At 49.0% G+C, this 22,258-nt stretch overlaps 1 protein-coding gene across 2 annotated transcripts in view; it reads right to left on the minus strand.

The window, feature by feature from the left end:
• Nucleotides 1–16,069: 16,069 nt before the first annotated feature.
• The window catches only part of LOC122386778 (follistatin-A-like), a 46,054-nt gene continuing 39,865 nt past the window's right edge, over nucleotides 16,070–22,258 (minus strand). For both annotated transcript variants that reach the window (XM_043376345.1, XM_043376344.1), the window contains 2 exons: nucleotides 20,750–21,010; nucleotides 16,070–17,348 (listed from right to left, as the gene is read on the minus strand). In XM_043376345.1, the coding sequence (XP_043232280.1) occupies nucleotides 17,296–17,348; nucleotides 20,750–21,010 (314 nt within the window). In that variant the 3' untranslated portion in view covers nucleotides 16,070–17,295. The remainder of the gene's footprint in view (nucleotides 17,349–20,749; nucleotides 21,011–22,258) is intronic.

The raw sequence follows: 22,258 nt of genomic DNA on the forward strand, positions 1-22,258 counted from the left end.
AGGTCAGGTCAACTTCTTGACCTCCCCATTACAAGTCAATGGGGGAAAAATCAACCCCCTGTTTTTTTCCACTACAGGCCATTTTGATTTGGAATGGCCCAATATACCATGATGAATCACTGCATATACGATCAACCTTGCCTACCTTGAGGCCTGTTTTGCTCTTGGGCAGCTGTAAGGTTATATGACGTCATCAAGGCTACCAATTTTTTTTTTACAATAACTCCTTACAGGAACGAGATGCAGCCGTGCGGATGGTCTCAGTGTGTGTTCAGCTCATCAAGGCGCATCGAATGATATACATGATGACCTTGAGGTCACGTGACCTGAGGTCAACCTTTGACCTTGACCTTTCAAGATCACCTATATATGATTGATAGTGCCATTAGTTAGCTCCTAGCTTGGCTCCTTCGAAAGTTATTCGAAAAAAAAACATTTCTAGCACCGCCATTTTGACTTTTTTACCCCTGTGACGTCATCTTTGATCTGACCTGAAAATGACCTGAGTAAAAATTGTAGACCTTGTCCGTGCATATCCCAAGCCGTTTACCGCTTGTCGCTATCTTGCTTCGTTTTTAAGATCTGATGGGTGGGGGGGGGGGGGCGGTCAGGACTGACACTCGACAGAGGTGCCTTTGATGCCAGCCTGCTGGGCAGCTGCGGCGGTGACAACGGCAGTGGCAGCGGCTAGCACAGCGGCAGTCATCAGCAGGTGCCGCCCGCGCCGTTCGCTCAATCCCCGCCGGAACGCAGAGGTGCACCCGGCAACCGAGTGCGGCACCTGACTCAGCTTCGCCGAACGGCGCCGCCGGCGACACCACGTTGTTTTACTCGCATCCTGTCTGCGTGCCTGGCGCACCTCCTGTCGGCCGCCGGGGCTGCCGAGTATCGTCCGTCTCTCGAGTATCGTCCATCACAGGTGGCCACAATGGCTCGGTCAGGCCACGCGGTCGACCAGTGTGTGAACTGCGAATAGTGGCGAGAAGGGGAGGCAAGGGGAGGGGAAGTGGCGGAATGGGCGTGGCACAGGAATGGTGGCGAGGTGGGGCAGGGATGCGTACGATGACGTATCGCTGCTGGAATGTAGCGGCGTGGCGGCGGGTGGCGCCGTGCACTGGGCGCCGACAGGGGACTGCGGCACATGGTCTGTCAGAGAGAGACCGTCCCAGTCCGCCGTTCGGCGAGAGATGGCGCACGGAGGCCGGCGCAGGGGAGGGGCGGCACGACTACTCGGAATGCGTGAGCGGCCCATTGAACGAAATGGAATGTGAGCCGCAATTATTTTGTGCAGCCTGTCGTACAAATACGTATTTCTGGAGCTTTATGTGATAAGGGGAAATCGCACCTATGATTTGTAGCTCGAAACCGCGGTAAGCCTAGCAATTGACGATGCCACAATGGCAACATTCTAGCAGCTTCAGATTGGGTATGAGCACCTCATATTGCGACGTTTGCATGCAAACTGACCGCATTTACCGAACGTTTGCTGAAAAAAATGGCAAATAGCTTTGCATAAAACTTCCAAGGAAACATAACCGCTCTACTTTGTCCGGCTATTGGCGGCCTGCCCGGGTTTCGACCTCACCGGAGTGGTGGATCTGACCATATCTGCCAGCAGTTCCGGGCCCCTCGCCAATGTACTACGCACCCGGCCGCGTGGAATGCATAGCCCCGTGCGTATAGGCATTCACTCACGTCGGCTGCTCATTAGGGGAGCGACGGCCGGCCGGCAGGGATGGAGCCGCCGCCGGTCTGTTCTGACACGCCTGGACGACTCAGAACTGAGTTTGAATGTGACTGCTGCGAGAGAAGAAGTCGTGAGAGTTCTGAAAAACATAACTTATTTTTAGTAGGGGAGAGTGGGGAAAGATGCCCAGGGTTTGACTATGTCATATATTATTCGAAAATGACGATCGGAAAGCCAAAACTTGAAGTTTCAACGGAAGCCGACATCATTTTTCTCCAAAAATATCACACTTTCGTGCCTGAAACATGATAACTTTTTTTGCTATTAAGCATTTTCCTGAAGAAGTGAAAGGGGGCATCTTACCCCACAGGGTGGAAAAGACGCCCCCTGGCGTTGGGTAAGATGCCCCCTGCACTAAAAGTGGCATAAATAGGCACGTTAATCGCCGGAACGAATCAGTAGTACCTTCGAGCCTGCGGTAGACACCAAAAGTAATCGTAAGGGCCCTCAAAAGTAGTCGTAAGCATAGAGATCTTATAATATAGAGATGCCCATACAATGTTAAAACACTCAGTTTCGCACCGTTTCTTGGGCGTTTTTTAAGTAACTTTTTTGAGCGCAGGTAGCTCGTGAGGCTCTTGAACACAGACTGCCTCGAGAAGAAAGTAAAAACATAGATTGATGACATGCAGGTATATTTGACGAGTGTAGATACAGCCCACAGCTGAAGTAATGTGCGGTTTTACCAATCTCAACGGATGGCTTTGACTGACGACTTATAAATGCGGAGTGATCGAATAGAAGACGTCAATAGATAGACTTGCAGCTGCAAGGGTGACGATACATGTAAGCTACATTCAAAGTTTCATTGTAGTCTGGCTAAGCGTTCCTAAGCTTCAGAAGCAGAACATACCGCAAGTAGTAAATTAATATATTAAAAGAGACAATTATTTAAAACCGGACCGGTTTCGTCTAAACAAACTTCTTCAGCGCTCTTTTTTAAGCGCCGAAGAAGTCGTTTTAGACAAAACCGGTCAGCTGTTATGTAATTGTCTTTTTTGATATATTTACTTACTATTTGCTCTCTTATGGTACGAATGACATCATGGTTAACACTGATTCACCGGAGGCGCCAAGGTGATATGATAACAATGTATAAGATGATGTCTAAGAAAATGGGCCCAACCAACCGCTTCAGCCATTCAGGTCAAGATAAGAGACCAGAGGGCACAGCCTTCGAATATGCAAGGAAAAGGCTGTAACCAGAGAAAGACGTAACTGACGCTGATGGCTTTTAGGGACTGGAATGCTCTTCCAGAAAGAGTGGTTACTGCCCCAACCCTCAATGGATTCTAGAAAGAAATCGCTTTTGAAAGAAAGAACCAGCTTTGGGCAACAAAACAGTTCAAGCAATGAATAAGCTTGCTTGATGTGTCGTCAAAACCAGTCACTAAGTTCAAAAACATCTAAAGAAGGAATATCGTGAAGGAAAAGTAAATGTGAAGTGAGGAAGTCACAGACCCTTTGAAAGGGGCCTCTTTCCATGGACAGCTTCAACTTCAACTTCAATTAACCCTCGCCTGCACACGTCATTTTCCACACATGGGGGAAATGACCCCCCCACACACACACACACATGGGGGAGGGGGGGGGGGTGCCACCCCCACGCCATTTCGTTCCTGTTGAAGATAGAGCTTTGAGCTTTGAGCTTTGCTTTCAGCTTTGAGCCTCGCGGAAAAACCAACGTGTGCGCCGTTACGAGAGGCAGCGATTGGTACTCAATTCTAAGGTCTCAGGTCAACCGGTGACCTATGAGGTCAGCTCAAGTGGCCCAGGTCATTTTTCTGTATCTTCAAAGCTGTAGGCCTGACAGCTCTTCTCGCGAAGGTCTTTTTTCGGTCGAAAATGACAGAACATGACGTCATTCTGACGTCATTTGTGGCCAACCTATCATAGCCTCTGAAAACGTTTTTTGTCACAATGTGTAAAATTGATGCCCGGAGGGGTCCTGAAAGATTGGTGGCGATATCCCCAGCCGTTTAGGAGATATCGACGGAAAAGGACGGGGGGGGGCCGTTTCGGCTCGCCTACGGGACGCGGGTTAACCCGAGCCGTGCTAGTGGCCTGAACTTTCCGCCGAGTGCTGGGGGGGGCGTGAAAACGCCCCCCCCCCCCCGTCTGACTCGGCTCCTGGGCCACGTAGCGACACGCGGTAAGCGACAATCGAAAGAGCGCCAAAAATAAGGAAACAAACACTGGTTATTTTTAAGGTCAGGTCAAAGATCTGGTCCCCAGAAGGTCATCGAAGGTCAAATTTAGTCTATTTCAATAGTTTTGGGAACTGCCAACGGCTAACTCGGAAAACAATAGAGCTACAGCGCCGTGGAAAAGTGTATTCGATAGCCCTTTTATAGACCTTTCTTAAGAGTGTTTCCGATTTGATCTCAGGTCAACGGTTTAGCCTCCAGAGGGCAAAACTGTTAAAAATAGCCGTTTTCCCGAAAAAAATGTTTTTTTTTCGGCAATAACTTTTGATTCAAGAGACCCACGACATTACTTTTGCCAGCTTCGTGTTCCTCTCGTCAAGACGCGTCGAATGAATTTGTTGACTTTGAACTTGTTGAACTTGTGAAATGACCTTTCAAGGTGACCTTGAAAGGTCATTTCAAAAATTTGACCTCAGGTCAAAGTCTGACCGAAAAGTGTCATGTTGCATATCAGTCGATCCGTATCGTCGTGCTGAATACATCTGACGTGTTGTCACTGCTCTAGCACGTCTCTTTCTAAAGTTATAGCAAAAAAAAAACTGCTGGCGACCGTTCATGACCATAGGTTTAGTTACCTCAGGGGCATACAGAGGGGTCACAGGTGCATTTTCGGATTCAGTGTGTCATGTTTACCAATGAACTGATGTTTGAGAGCGTTTTGAACGACATTCGTCCAAAACATGCGCATTTCAATTTTCTCCCATTGACTTTATAATAAAGAGGTCGCAAAATTGACCTGATCTTAGGTCACAGATATCAAAAATCCGAGATATACATTTTATACATACTGTTACTCATATAATCGCTGAAAGTTTCAAAGTGATTGTTCAGTCGATGTAGCTATAGCGAGCCTTTCAACTTTTTCTGAGGTAAGGTCACTTGACGTGACCTGGTGACCTGACCTTGAACGACCCGGGTCTGAAATATTCACATGTGCGGAAATGATGTATGAACAGGTGTACCTAAAACGGCGGCGATGCGCGCCGTCGTTTTCGAGATATTCGCGAAAAACCTGAGGGGGGGGGGGGCGTAAAAATGCCCCCAGCACGGCGTGGGTTAATTTGAGATCTCTACGTATTGCCTACGGTTTTGATCTCGTTTTGACCTCTCTACGGTTTTGCCTTTTACCTTGATCTCTGACCTCGAAAATTGCCATGATGTCAACAATTTTAGGTGTTTTGCATCGTCTCGTAAGGACCTTTCTTTTAAGACCGCTTTTGTTTCCGTTGCTCCCTTATTTACGGAGTTAGACAGGGGGCGAAATACGCCCCCCCCCCCCCCCCGGCTGCGGTGGTTGGGATTACCCCCGGGCCCGACCCGGTTAATCAACGGTAAATTTCACCTGAAAACCTATGAACACACCCGAGTACCGGGAGCCGAATATAAAAATCAAGCAACGAACTTAGGAACATACAGCGCTACTTCAATGCTATCCCAACGTCAACTTCAATTCCAATCCACATATCCTGGGTTGTGTCCGACGTGTCCCAAAAAATAAGAAATTATCACAACAAAAACGCTTATAGTGGACTGATGTGATCCTTTTTTCATACACTTCATATATGTAATCAAGAAATACGAATTATTATCATTTATTTTCTTTTAAGAAGAGGGTACAAACACAAATCACGATATTCAAAAAGCGTAATTTCTTGCTTAGGAAACGCCCAAGAAACGTTAGGTTTTTTAGTACCAGGGCATCTCTATATTATAAGATCTCTATGGTCGTAAGGGGCTTCAGAGGCCATCGTTAGGGCCATCATAGTCCAGCGCAGCCAAACAAGCCTCCGTGTTGGCGTTCGGAGACCACTGTGGGGCCCTTATAGGTCTTCATGATGATTGAGGGCCCTCGAGCTCATCGTGGGGACCTCAGGTGCCAGCGCGGCCCGTGGAGCCAACGTGGGAGCCCTCAAAGGATGTCGTGAGGGGCCCTGGAACCAATAATGGAGCCCACAGAGGCCGTCGTGAGGGCTCTCAGAGTCAGATGCCGCCCAAAAAGTCGCTGTGTGGGCCGAGAGACCGGCATGGGGAGCACCCGACCGTACCGGACTCTCAATAGTCCCAGATCGGCTTTTGTCTCTCATCAAAAGTATGTAATAAATTATTTGACGGGCTGCTTGAAGGACAGCCTACGAATTTAGGGGGGCGTCTTTCCCCATCAGGACAGGGGGCATCTTACCCCAAGGTACCGAAGTAACATTAAATCAGCACAATTTGTTAGCCATAAAACTACACCCGGAAACAAACTGTTTGGGACACAGTACACGCATGTTAATGTATCACGGCTATAGCAAGGGACGCAAAAATTATCTACCTTCTTTGATATTTACAATGTTTTGACGCCAAAATATTTTTTGAAAGCAGCAAATAAAAAACATGCAATCACCAGCCAGCCGTTGCCCAACTGAGCTTCGCAAATTTTTGTGCAGTTAACAAGGCAGGCTTCCGCTTTACGCTAAGAACATTAATTTCCAGGTTCGATTCTTTGTTTCCCCGCTAGAGGAGGTGGGGCGTCTTTCCCACCCTGGGCATCTTACCCCACTCTCCCCTATTTTTAGGGACAATTGCCCAGACTCAAAATCAACCGTCGGGCAATAGACATTAGCAAAACATACACCAAATTACCAAATGAATCCCTGTTACGAGATCACTTAGTTGAACTCGCTTGATGTGTTTAAAACCCGCGACCGCCTGGGGGGGGGGGGTCGGATCCGACCCCCCTCCGTTTTTCTTGAATAACTCATGAACCACTTTTGCTATCTACTTGAAACTTGGCATAGGGGAGAGCGGGGCCAGTTGAAACACGGGGTCAGATGAAACATGGCTTTATTTTCAACAGTATGCAACATATGGCGTTGCCGACACCACTGCGCATCCGCGCTCGACCACTTCCTTTGTCAACGGCGTTTGGGCGGCAAATGGACGGTAATTTTGATTTGACACTTGTTTTTGTGTTTTTGAGGGGCGTTTGGGAGAAATCGTTTTTATGAATATTTTGTGATATCTCATATACCTTTCTTTGCTGAAAGAAGAACTCCTGGCTCCGGAATAACACCTTATTTGGCCCTTCATTCAGCATGATGCCGTCCCTCCAGCTCGTTTGACATGTGCTTTACGGCGCGTGCGAGATGGCGGGAGCGGATGGGGTAATTGAAACGCTTCTCTGAGGGTCAGTTGAAACAGGGCCACAATCCGTTTCAATGGACCCCGGTGACCTTTGCAATGGTTATTGTTCAGGGGCTGTAAACATTAAAGGAAATAGTCCACCTTTGAAATGAGCTTTTAAACTGAAATAGTAGTTTAATAGAGCTCAATTTTTTACCCCTTTTTCTCCAGCCTTTTGCTTGAAAGCACACTATAGCCTGAGATATTTCTCATTTTCCTCATCCGCCCATTTTACCATAGTCTATGTACTTTATGTCACCTATTATGAGGAACTTTGCACTTTAAGCTTTCCAACGACCTATTGAATGTAGTAGCATTTGGAAAAGTAACCCGGACAAAATATTTCCTTAAGAAAGTTGCCCTAAAGAGGAAAACATCCCATTGTTAAGGATAGGTGCAATTGACCCCATGGGCTGGTTCAATTGACCCTCGCATCGGGGTCATTTGAAACGGGCGTAGAGCTGTTTTATAAGCATGCGTTTGGCAGCAAAATATGTTTGAAACATAATTTTACATATCTTAAAATAAAGCCAAAAGAGCATATTTTTTCATGGTATTGTGCATTTTTCGATATGACAACTAGATCTCGCTGTGCATGTCAACATATAAAAAGTGGTTCAACTGGCCCCGCTCTCCCCTACCTTCTCCCCCATCAATTTGACGTCTCCTGTGCAATTTTTAAGAAAAAATTTTCAAATTTTATTGAGATATATTGATTTTAGTGATGTAACTACATGGCGTTTTTAGTCAAAAAGTGGTAAATGTTTTAAAAATCGCCAAAAATCAGAGTTTAAAGCAAATTACAAATTAAGGACATGAAAAGACGCAGCTCAACGAGTTCTTTAAAATGGCTATCTCGGATTTGCCATAAAATGCGTTTTTCACCCCTAAAAATTCAAAAAACTATATTTTTTGGAAAACAGCTAATAAAATCCAAAATTTTAGGAATTTCCAAAAAAAACGGAATAAATGTTGTAGAGCTTTATTAGAACATTAGATGGCCCAAAAGTCAACTTTCTATCTTGATTTTTGACCCCCCAAATTGTAAAAAATAGCTCCAACATTCATAGGGCATGGTGACGTCATAAGCATTTTCGTGAATTAGAGGCACTTCTGAACATCGCATGTGAAAACAAATGTCACCACTAGATTTTTGGGACAAAGCTCGTCTAGAAAAGTGCATTTTTATGTCAAAAATAAAAAGTTGAAAAAATGACTTTTTTTCTTAGCCCTCGTTTAGTTATGTATGGTATAAACGATTTTTTATGCTTTCAATGCACACTTATCACCAGCACAGTGACTTGGGGTCACATATAACCATTACCATCGGATTCGGCGTGAAAAATAAGCCATAAAACATGTGTCGCACGCCCATGTAGCAGAAAGTGAAAACCGTGACCTTTCGTGACCTGACCTGACCTTGACCCGTACTTAGTATGACCCCTATACGCACATGGTACCTTCACTAGGCCTTTGAGGTCATTTTTGGTGAGTTTCGAGCAGCAGCTATCGATTCCGCTGTCCGTAAGCCTAATCATGCAAAACCCCTGAATTTGACCTTTGACCTGACCTTGACCCGAAAGTTGACCTCAATCTTAAAATCTTAAGAGTGCTTTGGGAAGGTCTCGTAGAGACCTTTCGAACGCCGCCTCGCGGGGCTCGATACAACCATTGGTTCTCGAGATAACAGGGGGGGGGGGTCGGATCCGACCCCCCCCCCCCCAGGCTGTCGTGGGTACGGAAATAGCCCAGGCGGTGCCGGGTTAAGAAGGCACGTAGAAATCATTAGTTAACCATCAATCAATTGTGTTTTGGAGGCATATCCTTGATTGAGAATTTAAAAATATTTTGGGGATTTCTCAATGCTCGCATACTTTGGTATGCTCGCTGGATTTGATGAACGATAACGGATCATCTCGGATTATTGGGACCACTGGTTTATGAAACCTCGGGAAAAGTGAGAGGGCAAGGAAGCTCTGTCCTCTCTTTGTGCGAGCCTTTTGGCTCACCAAGAACAAACGAAAGATAAAAAGCGCTCTCTTTTGATAAATCTATGCACACAATAGCACACATGATCATGTTTTCAATTATGATTATAAGGAGAAGTAAACTGTAAACAGTTTTGCTACAGAAAATATGAAGGCTCATACGCCTATCTAATTCCAAGCCCCCCTTTGGTTTATCTAAATATGCACTCATTCTGCCTGATTGCATTAGACATTCCGCGGCCAGAGTTCGGAAGATATTCAGATACGCAATGATGCTGCAATGCATGCATAGCATAAGTATGAAAGTACTAGCTGTAACAGCTACTGAACCTGAGAAATCATACGGATCGTTTCTGTACCTGGCATACAAGCTGGCGAGCCGTGCTTCTGCAGAGCGTGCTGAATATTGTCAAGGTTAATGAACCCTAACTTATGTGCAGGCTAACTGAGAGAGACGGTGAGGTCAACTTCCTTTGCAATCTACTTAATTAATACTGACCACACAGCTGTGCTATGCATGTTCCGCCTTCTATCGAGACTTTTGTACGATAGTTGGCTTTATGCATTGTGCAGCGATACGCGCTGAATTCTATTCCCGCTATCTCATCTGTCTTCTCACAGAAGATCTGTCTTCCCACTTCGGTAATCGCATCTGCGGTCAAAGGTCATTTGGGTCAGAGTCATGAAACTTTCAGGGTAGGTGTGAAATTGATCAATGCGAGGGTACCGAAAGTTTCGTCGCGATTGGCCGCTTTTTACGTGAGTTATTCGCGAAAACCTGAGGGGGGTTGCATCCCCCTGTGCCGGCGAGGGTTAACTTAGCCTGGCACAAAAAAGATATGCATTGTTATTGACGGCGCACCGTTAGATCTCCTGCTATGCATCTGCTTCGATACCCGTTTCGTTCAAGAGGTTGTATTTGCATATCATTGGGCGTGAACATACGAAAGGTGCATTATGCATTCACGGGGGAGGATGTGCTCCTCCGGGTGCTCGATATACGGGCCTAGTTTGTGAATGTTGTGTGAAGAGGAGTTGGACGTAAAGCCGTGAGATCCGCGAGCGGAGGCACCTCCGGCTGAAGTCTCCGTTCCACGACAGTGCCTTCAATGCACCCGGGGGCTCTCCAAAGCGCCGCGAAGTGCGTTCCGTTTGTTAGCAGAAGAAGATGGGGGTGTGCCTTTTCCGAATGTTCCAAATGCATGCATGGAAAACTTGGTGGCTTTGGCATATGTAAACTGTCGCTCTTATTAGTTTTCAAATATCACAACCCTGATCCCAGTTAGATAAGATACAACGTATCCTGTTCTATCAGTAACATATTTGTCTACTCTATTCCAAAATCACAGCGCGGAGAGAGGTGCCCCGAGTTAGGCCTTGAGCTTCTGCACCAATCTCCGATTTACTCTTTCTTTCCAGTACTTTCTGTTCAATAAATATCATCTTCACAGCCTATTTCTAAATGACATTGTGTGAAGCTATTCTAGAGCACACGGGTGTAAAGCGGAAATAAGTTCTTGTCATACCTGCAATGACAGATGCATTTTCCCAGTTCCGAAGTCATAATTTTCACCCGTCAGACTGATTTTAAAAGAGTGACGGTTTTGTTATAGTCTGATCTTATGGTAATTATAATGAATGCACGTAATTAAAAGGCTGCGACAAAATAATAGCGGTGGAAACAGCAGTAGCTACTTATTTATATATTGCACATATATATATTTATTCCTGCTTTAAGACGTAAAGTCTATGCGTAAAGAGAATTCAAACAAGAAACACTATCCGTACATAGCATAAACCTAGCAGCGCGTAAAGATAGTAGGTTTTGTCAGGATCGCACATTTGCATCTCTCTCGGGACATGGCCGTCCTGAGGGCACATCAGTCCCTGTCCGAGCCTGTGCCATCCGTTGTCCACATCCGTGTTGTCCGGACAGCTGGTAGGAGCTCGGGCAGGCTCCCGGAACACGATCAAGGGACGAGTCGTGCGGACCGTGACACGACCATCAGAAGAGGAGGCGACCAGACGCCCGCGCTCACCGGACCCTGGGTCGAAACCAGCTGGTCCAGAGCTAGTTCTCGATTTGACTTAACACTGGTTGTCTCGGGCTCAGCTCCATTTCGTCTCCGTTACTCCTCTTTTTTTTCTGTTCATCCCGACTCCGTCTCATTGCAGTGCCATGCTTTGTCGCGTGTCCATCTCATCACCATGTCATATTTCGTCCGTCGCCCTCCCTTCCCCCTGCATTTCATGATTTTTTCTTGCGCGGTTCTTCATTTATAGGATGTTTACAAATGCAGAAAGAGTCATTTTTTCTGTGAGAGGCTGTTTCCGATACGGACTGAATCATAGATCATGGTTGGATCACGAAATTACTCAGGTTTGGCTCAATTTGGAAGCTTATGCATAAGTGCAATGGTCTTCAAAGGTCTATTTCAACTATTTTAATGTTGTTTTTTTCAATAAAAAGAATCAGCTGGCCTGATTAACAGTGAACTATATTTCTACAATCGCAAGGAAGCCTTTTCAAAATACGTTAACGTCAGAGAAAAATACTCAATATTTCACTGGACGACTTAACTGTGCGGGCCGGGCCTATGTCCCTCGCAAAGTTGGAGTCGGTCAAACATCGAAGGTGTCTACCTGAAGTCGAAACTCACTTTAAAAGTCCAGATTGCCGAGGTGAGGTGTATGTCTCACCTCATCGCCGAGCGACGTCTCATTCTCTGACGTACCAGAGTCCATAACCAAAGTGGGACTCGGGCGACCCGGTCCGGCTCTCCACCTGGCTGATCTCTGGTCCGGCGAGTGCCCTGCCGAGACGGGCGCAGCTCGGGCCCAGGGGACGGCAGGGCTGCCGCGCGCCGTCGCGTCGGTCGGTGACCCTGTCTGGAGGCCGGTCCGACGTCCCAGTCCGGCTCACGGCTACGTGACCACGCGCACCACGTGACCGGCGCCTCACGGAACCGGCCCGACAGAAGGGGCGCGCGGAGAGACGGAATGGGCCCGAAGCGGTGGACGCTGGCAGTGCACAAACGCGACGCGAGCGGGCGGAACATTTTTGAATTTCGTGGCTGTATTCAAATAGTGTCATCCCTCGCAGTTTTACTTTACAATGAATTGCTAGTTGACCAGGTTCGATAAGTGAGCATTTCAACAGCGAATGCGTGAAAGGACAAACCATTGATGTAACAACAGCTAGCTTGCATTCACGGAACGTATCATTTCGGGTGAGCTCAAACGGACTGGACATCAAAACAGCTGGCGGTTACGAAAAGTTCGCATGCATCCAAGCGCGCATCGCATATTACAAAGACAGGTTTTTCTTCCCCTCAGCCTCCGGTTTCGGAGTGTTTTTCTGTAGCGAACTGCGCTTACGAAGAGTCGCTTAAGCGTGGCTATCTTTAGATTTAAGGGAATAGCACCAGGATATAATCCATCAATCGCATACCTCGGATGCAAAAATACCCTAGTAGCCTTTGTGCTCATAAATTGCTGTCGCGACATTCCAACAACTCTGCCGGTTTCTTTATTTGGCACCGCTAAAAACCTTTGAGGATGGAAACTCGGCCCACCCCCAAACCGTTAGACCGCCGGAGCCCGGAGTATGAACGTCTCCGGCCCGCCGAACGAGCCCGGTACGGCTGCCGTACAATCGGACCGGAACTCTTGGGATCGGGTGACGGTCCATTCTCGGTCCACTGGCACAATGTGCCGCGCTGACCGGCGAACACTGGGCGCTATTTCTGGGACCGCGCCGTCAGAGCCGGCGCTAGACATCACCTGCGCGGCCGGATCTTCTCGATTACAACCGCAGGCTGCCACGGATCGAGCGATACCGCGATCCCGGAGTCACGCTACTGGCGACGACGCGGACCGGCTGACTGCTGTCCGGGACCCACGTGACTGAGAGCGGCGCCGGCCGACTTCTGACGCGGCTGCGCCACGTGACATGGGGTTCGTTACAGACCTCAGAGTGACCGGATGACGGAGCGGCAATCAACAGTACCGTGCTCGGACGTACCGGACGCACTGAGCACAATCCAAGGAACCATATACATATCAACAGTGCTGGGTCACTCGCTAGACCCAGCAAGGTCTAAGTCTATATTTTATAGGCCATAAGTCTAAGCGACCATGCCGGGTTATCACGGACTGAGCAGAGTCTAGTTATAACGCAGACTGCGCCGGGTCACCTGACGAACCATGCCAGGTCACCTGACGGATCACGCCGGGTCACCTCAGACGGCCGGGTCAGGTGACAGACGTACCGTGACGGACCGTGTCGGGTCACCTGACGGGCCGGGCCGGGTCACCTGACGCCTGACGGACCACACCGGGTCACCTGACGGACCGTGTTGGGTCACCCGTCGGAGGGGCGCCATCCGTCCCGAGCGGCGCCAGCCACCGATCTCTCTGAGAGCCGCCGACGGCGACAGACCAGCGATCTCTCCCGGACGCGAGACGCTGGCGCCGGCTCCCCATAGATAACCCCACGTCAACGCGCGACGCCGGAGAGCGGGCGCTCACAGACCTACACATTTACACAAACATAATATAAAAGGCGTAGCTAATTGTATCAACCCTTCCAATCCATATTTTCACAGGGTTTCTTACATGTATAACATCGCACAACGGTGATTGGAGGGACCAAGCTTTAAAATGTGGGTAGTTGCATTAGCTCTATGAGAATTTAGATTTCGATGTAATTTGTGCGCAATGCGGATGTCGTTCTATTTCGCTAAAACGTTTTTCAAAATCCATGAACAGATTTATTGATAAGCATCAACATTCAACTATGCCTAGATTTGATGAGATATAGGGGAGAGCGGGGAGAGTTGTATCATGTCCAAGTTGTATCAGGGCGAATTGTGCCAAACTTATCCAATAGATAGCGCTCGTTGCACGACCAGCCGACGAGGTTTTCCGGGCGCCATCTTTCCCTGTTCTGTCGTGTGGCTGGGTGGACGCGTCTCGGGGTGAGAACCGATTTTATGTTTTTTAATGTCATTCTAAAAAAAATGAGTTGCAAGAAAATGTGTGTTTTGGGCATTTAGATGTGCACGAATTTGAAAGATCTCCGTAGCGGTGGTGAGGGTAGGTTCTAAGGCTGCGTGAGTGAAAATGGATTTCTCCAGCTGTCCGCTGTTTTTGAGCATGAGGATGTTTTTTCCAAGATGGCGGCGAGGTACATGTTGTATCAGAGCCGGGTGGGGTATGTTGTAACATGTATGTATGTATGGGCATGTTGCTTTTGATCGCGAAAGCTAAGCCCTGTCTCGCGTTTGTAGGTAGCTAGTCAATACTCGTTCCATTTCGGCACAATGTGTTGGCTTCTTTGCTCTTAACGGGCCACTTTTGCATCTAGTCTGTTGATGTTTCGTTCGTTTCGATGTTTCGTTCGGATTGCATTGACCTAAGTTTGGTCTAATAAAAGTGAAGCCTTTGATTGAGCATATACATTGTATTAACCCCATTTAATGTTGTTATGTTCAAAACCAGTAGCCAGCACACTCCCTGAAATGTGAAATACCTAGTGATACAAATTACCCCACCATGTGATACAACTCACCCAAGCCGTGGGGCAAGTTGTATTAAAAACATTGCTCTATTCGGCAGACCGTAGAAGAAAAACTGGTAGAGGTAGCGGAAAAGTTACTTTGCACAAAAAAGCAGAAGAATCAAGGAAGGAGATAGTAAGGAAATAATGAGTTTATCACGGATAGTTAGGAGGTTATGGGTCTCGGAGTAAAAACTGATACAACCCACCCCACTCTCCCCTATGTAGGTAAAGCAGCTGTTGCATGCGCAGTGGGCACACCACACAGGTGAGTGCGCCAGATAAGTCTCATTCGGATCAGACGGACCACCCGCATGGGGCCAGACAGATCGGATCACGTGTTACGAGACAGGCACCGGTAGACACACGGTAGACAGACACCGGACGCATTATACTAGAGCCGCACCGAGACGAAAGGAGCCGCCCCTGCGCCGCCGACCACACACAGAAAAATATTAACACCGTTAGCGGTGTAATTGCACAGTACATATCTGAGCACTTGAGGAAAGTTAATTTAGTCCCTTCCCCGCTAAAATTACTCGCGCTTCTAAATGAACACCAGGAAGAAGGTAATAGAACACTGTTAGGAGGGTTGGGTGTTTTACTACGTGTAGCAAAACACCCAACCCTCCTAACAGTGTTCTATTACTTTCTTCCTGGTGTTCATTTAGAAGCGCGAGTAATTTTAGCGGGGAAGGGACTAAATTAACTTTCCTCAAGTGCTCAGATATGTACTGTGCAATTACACCGCTAACGGTGTTAATATTTTTCTGTGTGCAGAGTCTGAGAGAAGCAGGCCCTCGCCGACCAGGGACGGAGGGCGCTTATAGTGGAGCCTGCTGCTCGGACCGCCCACTATACGTCCACGCACCGACCTATGGAAAACGAGGCCTGGATCTCCGACAAGCTCCACCAAGAAGAGAAGAGAAAAGCCGAGTAAAATGTAAGAAAAAATATCAGGAATGTTTTACATGTCTACGCTGGTCCTTTGTCTAAGCATATTGTCATTCAAGGTCAATTTGATGACCTGGCCGGGCCCGTGGGAAATTCCATCCAACGCAGCCCGTGGGGAGCGTTTTTGGCCCCTCCTCCCTTTCCCATGCCTAACTCGTGAATAAAGAAGCTCTGGAAATAAAAACGGTACCGAGCGAGAGCTTTCTAAGGGACGATTATAAAGCATCTAAAAATTTCGACCTCAAGTTAATTAATAGAGGTTCAAACTGGTTGGAAACGAAAGCAGAACAGAAATAAGAAATAAGAATAAGAAATGAAATAACAAATAGGTAAGAAATACGCATTTCCTGTAGCGACTGCTGAAGGAAGGTTTCGGCATCTCTTCATCTAATGCTTATGGTTTGCACACGTCATTTGGTTGGTAGTTTTATATTTGAATACCACCTGATGCTGCCAACGTTGACTATATTTACACTGAGCGAGGTTAAATATTACAACAGTGTCAATGTCCAATATCCATCCAACAGTTCATCAGTACACCCAACATTGCCATCACACATCTACCAAGTGTGATGATGCAAGCAACATATGCAATCGTAAAATTACAAAGCCGTTTAGGGAGGCGTGACCTCCGGAACAGCGCTGCCGAGACCGTAAAGAATGATCTGCGTGAGATCAATTCAGCATTGAACAAAAGTCTTAAGTTCAAATACAAAAACAGATGTCATAGAACGGGATAAAACATGAGCCAGAACTCAGCTAGACGACTGAGGTCAATCATATCATTACTGTTCTCATAGCTATCAAGACAAGAACATTGACAATTGGCAACACCGTCAGCTACAATAGAGGGTAGGCTATTGTCAGAAACGGTTAGGAACGGTCGGATGGGATGCTTCAAAGCAGCCAGTCAACGCAGCAACAGTTCACCATAACTGCATTGATCCGAGAGCTCGGCAGACAGGGATTCAGCGCATTTGGCATGCCACTCAGGTTCCCTATAATCTCATACAAAGCGCCAGAGATATGACTTCATCTCTGAGCCACTACACAGACATGAACGTGCTCCTTAAATACGCTTACAGCTGCAAAAATACGCACAGCGACGCCAGGAAATTCCCGCCCCCACAACCCGCCGCCTCCGCTGAGCGTCTGCGCATGTCTTTATTGACACAGAAGTATCCACAATCCACATACTCCACCACTGAGGTAGACAATATCAGAGAGCCAACACTATCTCTCGTGTCACCTACCACAGGCACGCGGTGCGCCGTCGTACACTCACTGCGCACAACACAACGCCGGTGAACGGGCCGGCCGGCGCGACCCTGCCGCGGACCTAGCACTCGCGCGCAATTCTTAGCGCGCGAGCAGAATGGCGCCGCGGCGGCGCGCGCGCGCGAACACAGGTGCGCGGCGGCCGCGCGCCCTCTCTTCCACCCTCCTCGGCCGCCTCTGGGATGGCATCAGGTACAGTACCGGCACAGTGCCGGCGTCGCGCGCGATATTGCGTCTATGGTGACGTCCAGACGGCACTCACGGCGCGGCGGCGCGCGCGCGCGCGCTCGCGCGATCCGCCGGCGCGCCAGATCCGGCCGGTGGCGGCGCGCGCCTGCACGTGCCAATCTGACGTCATCATGGTCGTTCGGTGTGCTCTGCCGCCGGCGCCGGTGCTCAGTTGTGCAGGAACGAGATGCTGGAGAAGGGCGCCGTCGTGTTGTTGTCACCTGTCGAAGGGCGGGCCGAGCTGTCAACGCGCTGAGACGTTTTTACAGGGGCAGGGTGACGATTAAGGCCAAAACATTTAGGTCGGAGTTTAAATTTAGTTATGTCGGTAAAACATTTGAATTAATAAATAAGTGTCTAACAATACTTCTAAAAATAAATATTCATAAATGCATGCAATAATCTCATTCTCATAGCCACATCAGCGCGGAACGAATGCACAAGAAGCAGCCACGAAGCCCGCCGCAAAACAGTTTCGTGTTGCTGTACAAACCGGAACCAGTGACTAGGCACGTTCCGGGTCTCAGTATCTCCGGTGGCATTAGAAACGAGCCCGTCGGCTCTGGCTCTTCACTGGGGATTTTGGCTCTGGCGACTGCCCACCGGCGCGGACACGCTGCGGGAGGATCTAGGGAAAGGGAAGGACACTCCCGCCGGGAGAAGGTAGAGCACTTCGGCTGGGAGTTATACACACAGAAAAGGTGCCCCTGAGAATGGGGAAGGCTCCCCTAAGAATAGGTATGACTCTCCGGTCGCGGTATGACGCACTTCTCCCAGCCCTGGTGACATCAGCAGACAGTCTGAAGCAGCTCCGGTCAGCCGGTTTGGGCCACCGCCGCAGGGCACGGAGACGGCAATCAGAACTGGTAGTCGTCGCCAACACGGGGGCGGCTGGCGTGCATTGACCAGGGAAACCCGGAGATGGACCATGGCCGGTATATCGGACAGGGGAGAGGGAGAGAGAGAGAGAGAGAGAGAGAGAGAGAGAGAGAGAGAGAGAGAGAGAGAGAGAGAGAGAGAGAGAGAGAGAGAGAGAGAAAGAGAGAGAGGAGCCATCCGAGATACCAGGAGAGAATGTTTCACGGCAGAGCACCGTGCTGTCGCTGGCCAGACGACCGCCGAAAGAATGCCCCGCTCTTGGCTTTGCTGTGACGTGGAATTCCCAGCGAAAATTTATTGTGTGTAATTTGGCATCAACAGTGAAGTGGTCAGGTGATGCTCTTCAGCAGCTGGAGACAGGCTTAAAATGTCGATGGACAAATTTGATATTACTCCCGTAGGCCGCGGGTACCTATGTGAGGACAATTTCATGGGCACCATACCTATAATTATTGCTAACAAAGGACCTAAATTGTACACATAGCGTAACATAACAACGTGGCTCAAGCCTTATTTGCTTATTCATTTGAAGTGATTACTTTATGTTGATATCGTTAACCCGCGCGGGGCTGGGGGGGGTAAATTTTACCCCCCCTCGCGAATTTTTGCGATATCTCAAAAACGGCGGCGCGCAGCGCCGCCAAACTTTCAGTACCTTTTCTTACATCAATTTGACACGTTCCCTGAAAATTTGAGCGAAATCCGTCGGAAATTTTTTGAGAAATTGACGTTTTAGTGACGTCATGTTCGCCATTTTCGCCTCAAAAACGGCAAAAGTTCAAACGCCGCTAACATCTTCATTTTTAAAGGAATCAAGACGTAACAAAAAAGGTTATACGTAATTTTACTTTGTCTATCAAATGGCTATCTCGGTTTTTTGAAAATTTTGGATTTTGGCCTAAATTTTTTCAAAAAACTGACTTTTTTGGGAAAATCATTATAAAATCCAAAATTTTGAGTCTATCGAAAAAACCGGAATATATGTCAGAGAAGTGGTCTATGTGCACCTACATACCAAATTTTAGAAGAATCGGTTCAAAAATGTGGGAGTTATTCAAAATTTTATGACGTCACGACACACAAAATTTTTGAAAAATGACTTTTTTGGAAGTTCTAGACCTCGTACGGAAACAAAAATAGCACCATTCGATTCGCCGTGAAAAACTGCATCAGATAGACACCTTTTTAGGCCTTAACAACCAACTTCAAAATTTGACCTCACTTGACCTGACCTTGACCTGACCTCGACCTGAAATTCATCCAGAGGTGGTCCATATCACTTATTGAGTGTGCCTATTGAATTCTATGCGTAAAATGACCCATAAAACATGTGTCGCACATGCCCTTTTCTATATTTTGTTTTTTGGTGACCTGACCTGACCTGACCTGACCTTGACCTTGACCTCTGAATGATATTGTATGCAACGAATATTGTCTTGGTAGCCTAAGAACACGTTTTGGGCGATCAGTCTCAGTCCATGACTCCATTCTTCGGCAACTACGGTGCAAGGCCGATACTGTAGAAACTTGCAATTTGTACCCTTGACCTGACCTTGACCTTGACCTCAAACTTTAAATTAAGTACATGTTTTTAGTAGTTCGTGATGAGAGCTTTCGATTGGCGTTTGAATTTTCCAAATCGGACCATTAGTTCGGGAGATAACAGGGGGGTAAAATTTACCCCCCCCCCCAGCCCCGCGCGTTCGGCTGGAGACCCCAGCCCCGCGCGGGTTAACCAACACCAACACCTGTATACCTAGTGTGCACTGCACTGCGCTATGCACCATTGCACTGTGGCAGTGGATGATGTCAGGCGGTCACGCTGATTTCAGGGAGCTCGTCCCCACACGTCCGCTTCTGCCAGGTTCGCCGGTACGCTCCATCGCAACTTAACATACAAGCAGCACGAGCTATACGGCCTCCTGAATTTTGATACATCCGTGTGGTGAGATTATGTCAAAAGCTTAGACGAAAGGATTTCTTTTCACCAGTCAATTTTAGACAGAGATCGTCAAAATGTGGCTTACTTAAGATTATTTTAGCGAAAAAGCGAAATTATAATTTCGCTGATGCTAAGTTGCTCAACTGTCAAGAAGGAGCACGATGAAGTCATAATTTAATCCAGGCCGACTTTGAAAAATAAACGTCCTTCATTTACACTAATGCACTTACCGATAAACTACACATCTCATTTGTCTTAGCGATTTCCTCATACGGCGTCATAGTGATCTCACTGTATCACCTCAACAGACCGAGGAAGGCACCAGATATCCGCGCCGTTCCCGAATCTGTCCGAGATTGGCCCATGTTCCGACAGTGTGCCGCCAGCTCTCGGCTAATCTCTGGTTATGTCGTTATGCTGCCTTGCCATGGCGAAAGTCAGCGCCCGGCCTCGGTTCCGTACCGTTCTTGCCGGCGGGCAGAGGCCGCTCGGACGTCACAAAACAAGGCGCAGCTCGCCCTCAGTCCCGGTGGCGCCGGCACGACCGTAAAGCTCACGTATACGACCTACTTGAGTCGGCCGAGCATGCCGTCACCACGTTAAAAACCAGGGGCCCTCGCGCGACGGCACCGCTTTACGATCGCCGTGTTTTGCGTGGTCATTCACTCCGCGTAGCACGGCAGCTCACCTCCACGCTCCAGGGTAACCTTCTCGTCTCAGGAGCCGCTCGGGTCGTCGAGGGAGCCTAAAAGGCTACGGTCCCTAACTAGAGTTAGCTTTTACTTTGTTCACTTTACTGACCTGCGCCCGCCTCGAAGCGCCGCGAGTAGCATTTTCCGTGGTGGAGGACGTCGATGACGAGGCCGGTGGCGCACGAGTCCTTCATCAGGTGACACCAGGACCTGTATGTGACGTAGTTGGAACCGCACACCTTGATCTGCTTGCCGCGGCCGCGTCGCCGGCAGCGCAGCTGGCAGTTGACGCATCGGGGCGTGCGCGTCTTGGGACTGAGCAGACAGCGCTGGCCTTGCTTGCAGCGCAGCCGGGAGCAGGTCAGACCCGCTGGGAACAACACACAGACAGAGGTCAGCAGAACCGACAACGGGTGAACGTGGGGATGGGACAGCTTCCGAGATGCGTGACGTGGTGGTGACTTGGCCATGACTACTTGTTGTTCCATCTGTTCGAACGATGTCTGACGCGCCGTCAACGCGTGCTTAAGTTAGTCTTTAGTGCTATAGTCCTGTAAACACATACCACAGCCGCACTATTTTTACGATATTTAATTATAGCAAATGAAACTATTCCCAGCCACACTAGCCATCTGTGTCATGTCAGCTCTGGTGTCGCCACGACACGCAGACATCACTGGCGTCTGACCGAGGCGCCGGCACCGCGCGACCCTTCACAGCCCCACAGCTCCGCTCTGCGGTCGACTCTCAGCAGAGGCGACAAACTGGTTTGGGCTCTATGACAGACCAAGACCAGACTGACAGACTGAGGACGCAGCAGCACGCGATGCGGCGTCAAAGCGGATTGCCGTGAGGCCGGACCGTCTACGTTATCACCACTTAGACGATTTTTTTTCGGGGCGGGCCGGCGGCGCGGACTGTGCCTGCCCCTGGCAGTGCTCGGCGGATAAGCCCGGATCGCCAGGCGCCGGCTGTCCGTCTCACTGCGGCACCGAGCCGAGTTTTTTCGTCGCAGTCGTGCAACACGTGCCGCTAAGCCACCACCAGTGGCGGCTCAGTTTTCAGAAACAGGAGACAGCCCCGGACCGACCACAATCGGTGCGACGTGCGTCCGACACCGGCGGCACGCCGAGCGTCGTCTGATGACTAAATTAGCCGGCCGGCTCTCGGCTGGATGGCACGTATTGTGGCCTGTGGTCACAAGGCGAGTAATGCGACGCCTGCCCGACGAGCGCCGCCAGCTGTGCAATGGTGGCGTGCGCAGCTGGCGGCGGGGGTTGAGTCGCCGCACGCGGGCATGCCACGCCGCCGTGAGCTCGGCAGGGGACCCGGAGACGATCCGGGCTCGCCGGCAGCCGCAACTTGCCGCCGGCAGCGGCCAAGGTCGCCGCGGCGCCCGCCAGCTCCGCCACCGGACGCCGGCGGCGGGAATAACGCGGCTAAGCACCGGCTGCTGATCCAGAGGCTTACGCCGCCGCCGTGGCCATCGCTAAATACAAACAAGACGATAGTGGCGCGGCGGTTCGGCGCCACTCGCCTCCCCCGAACTGACGGCTCATCCTGTCGCCGCTACTGGCACGGAAAGGGTACGACGGCAGCGGGAGGGGAGGGGCGTAGT

Source organism: Amphibalanus amphitrite, unplaced genomic scaffold (assembly GCF_019059575.1).
Source record: "Amphibalanus amphitrite isolate SeventyFive unplaced genomic scaffold, NRLGWU_Aamphi_draft 000262F_arrow, whole genome shotgun sequence".
Lineage (NCBI taxonomy): Eukaryota > Metazoa > Arthropoda > Thecostraca > Balanomorpha > Balanidae > Amphibalanus > Amphibalanus amphitrite.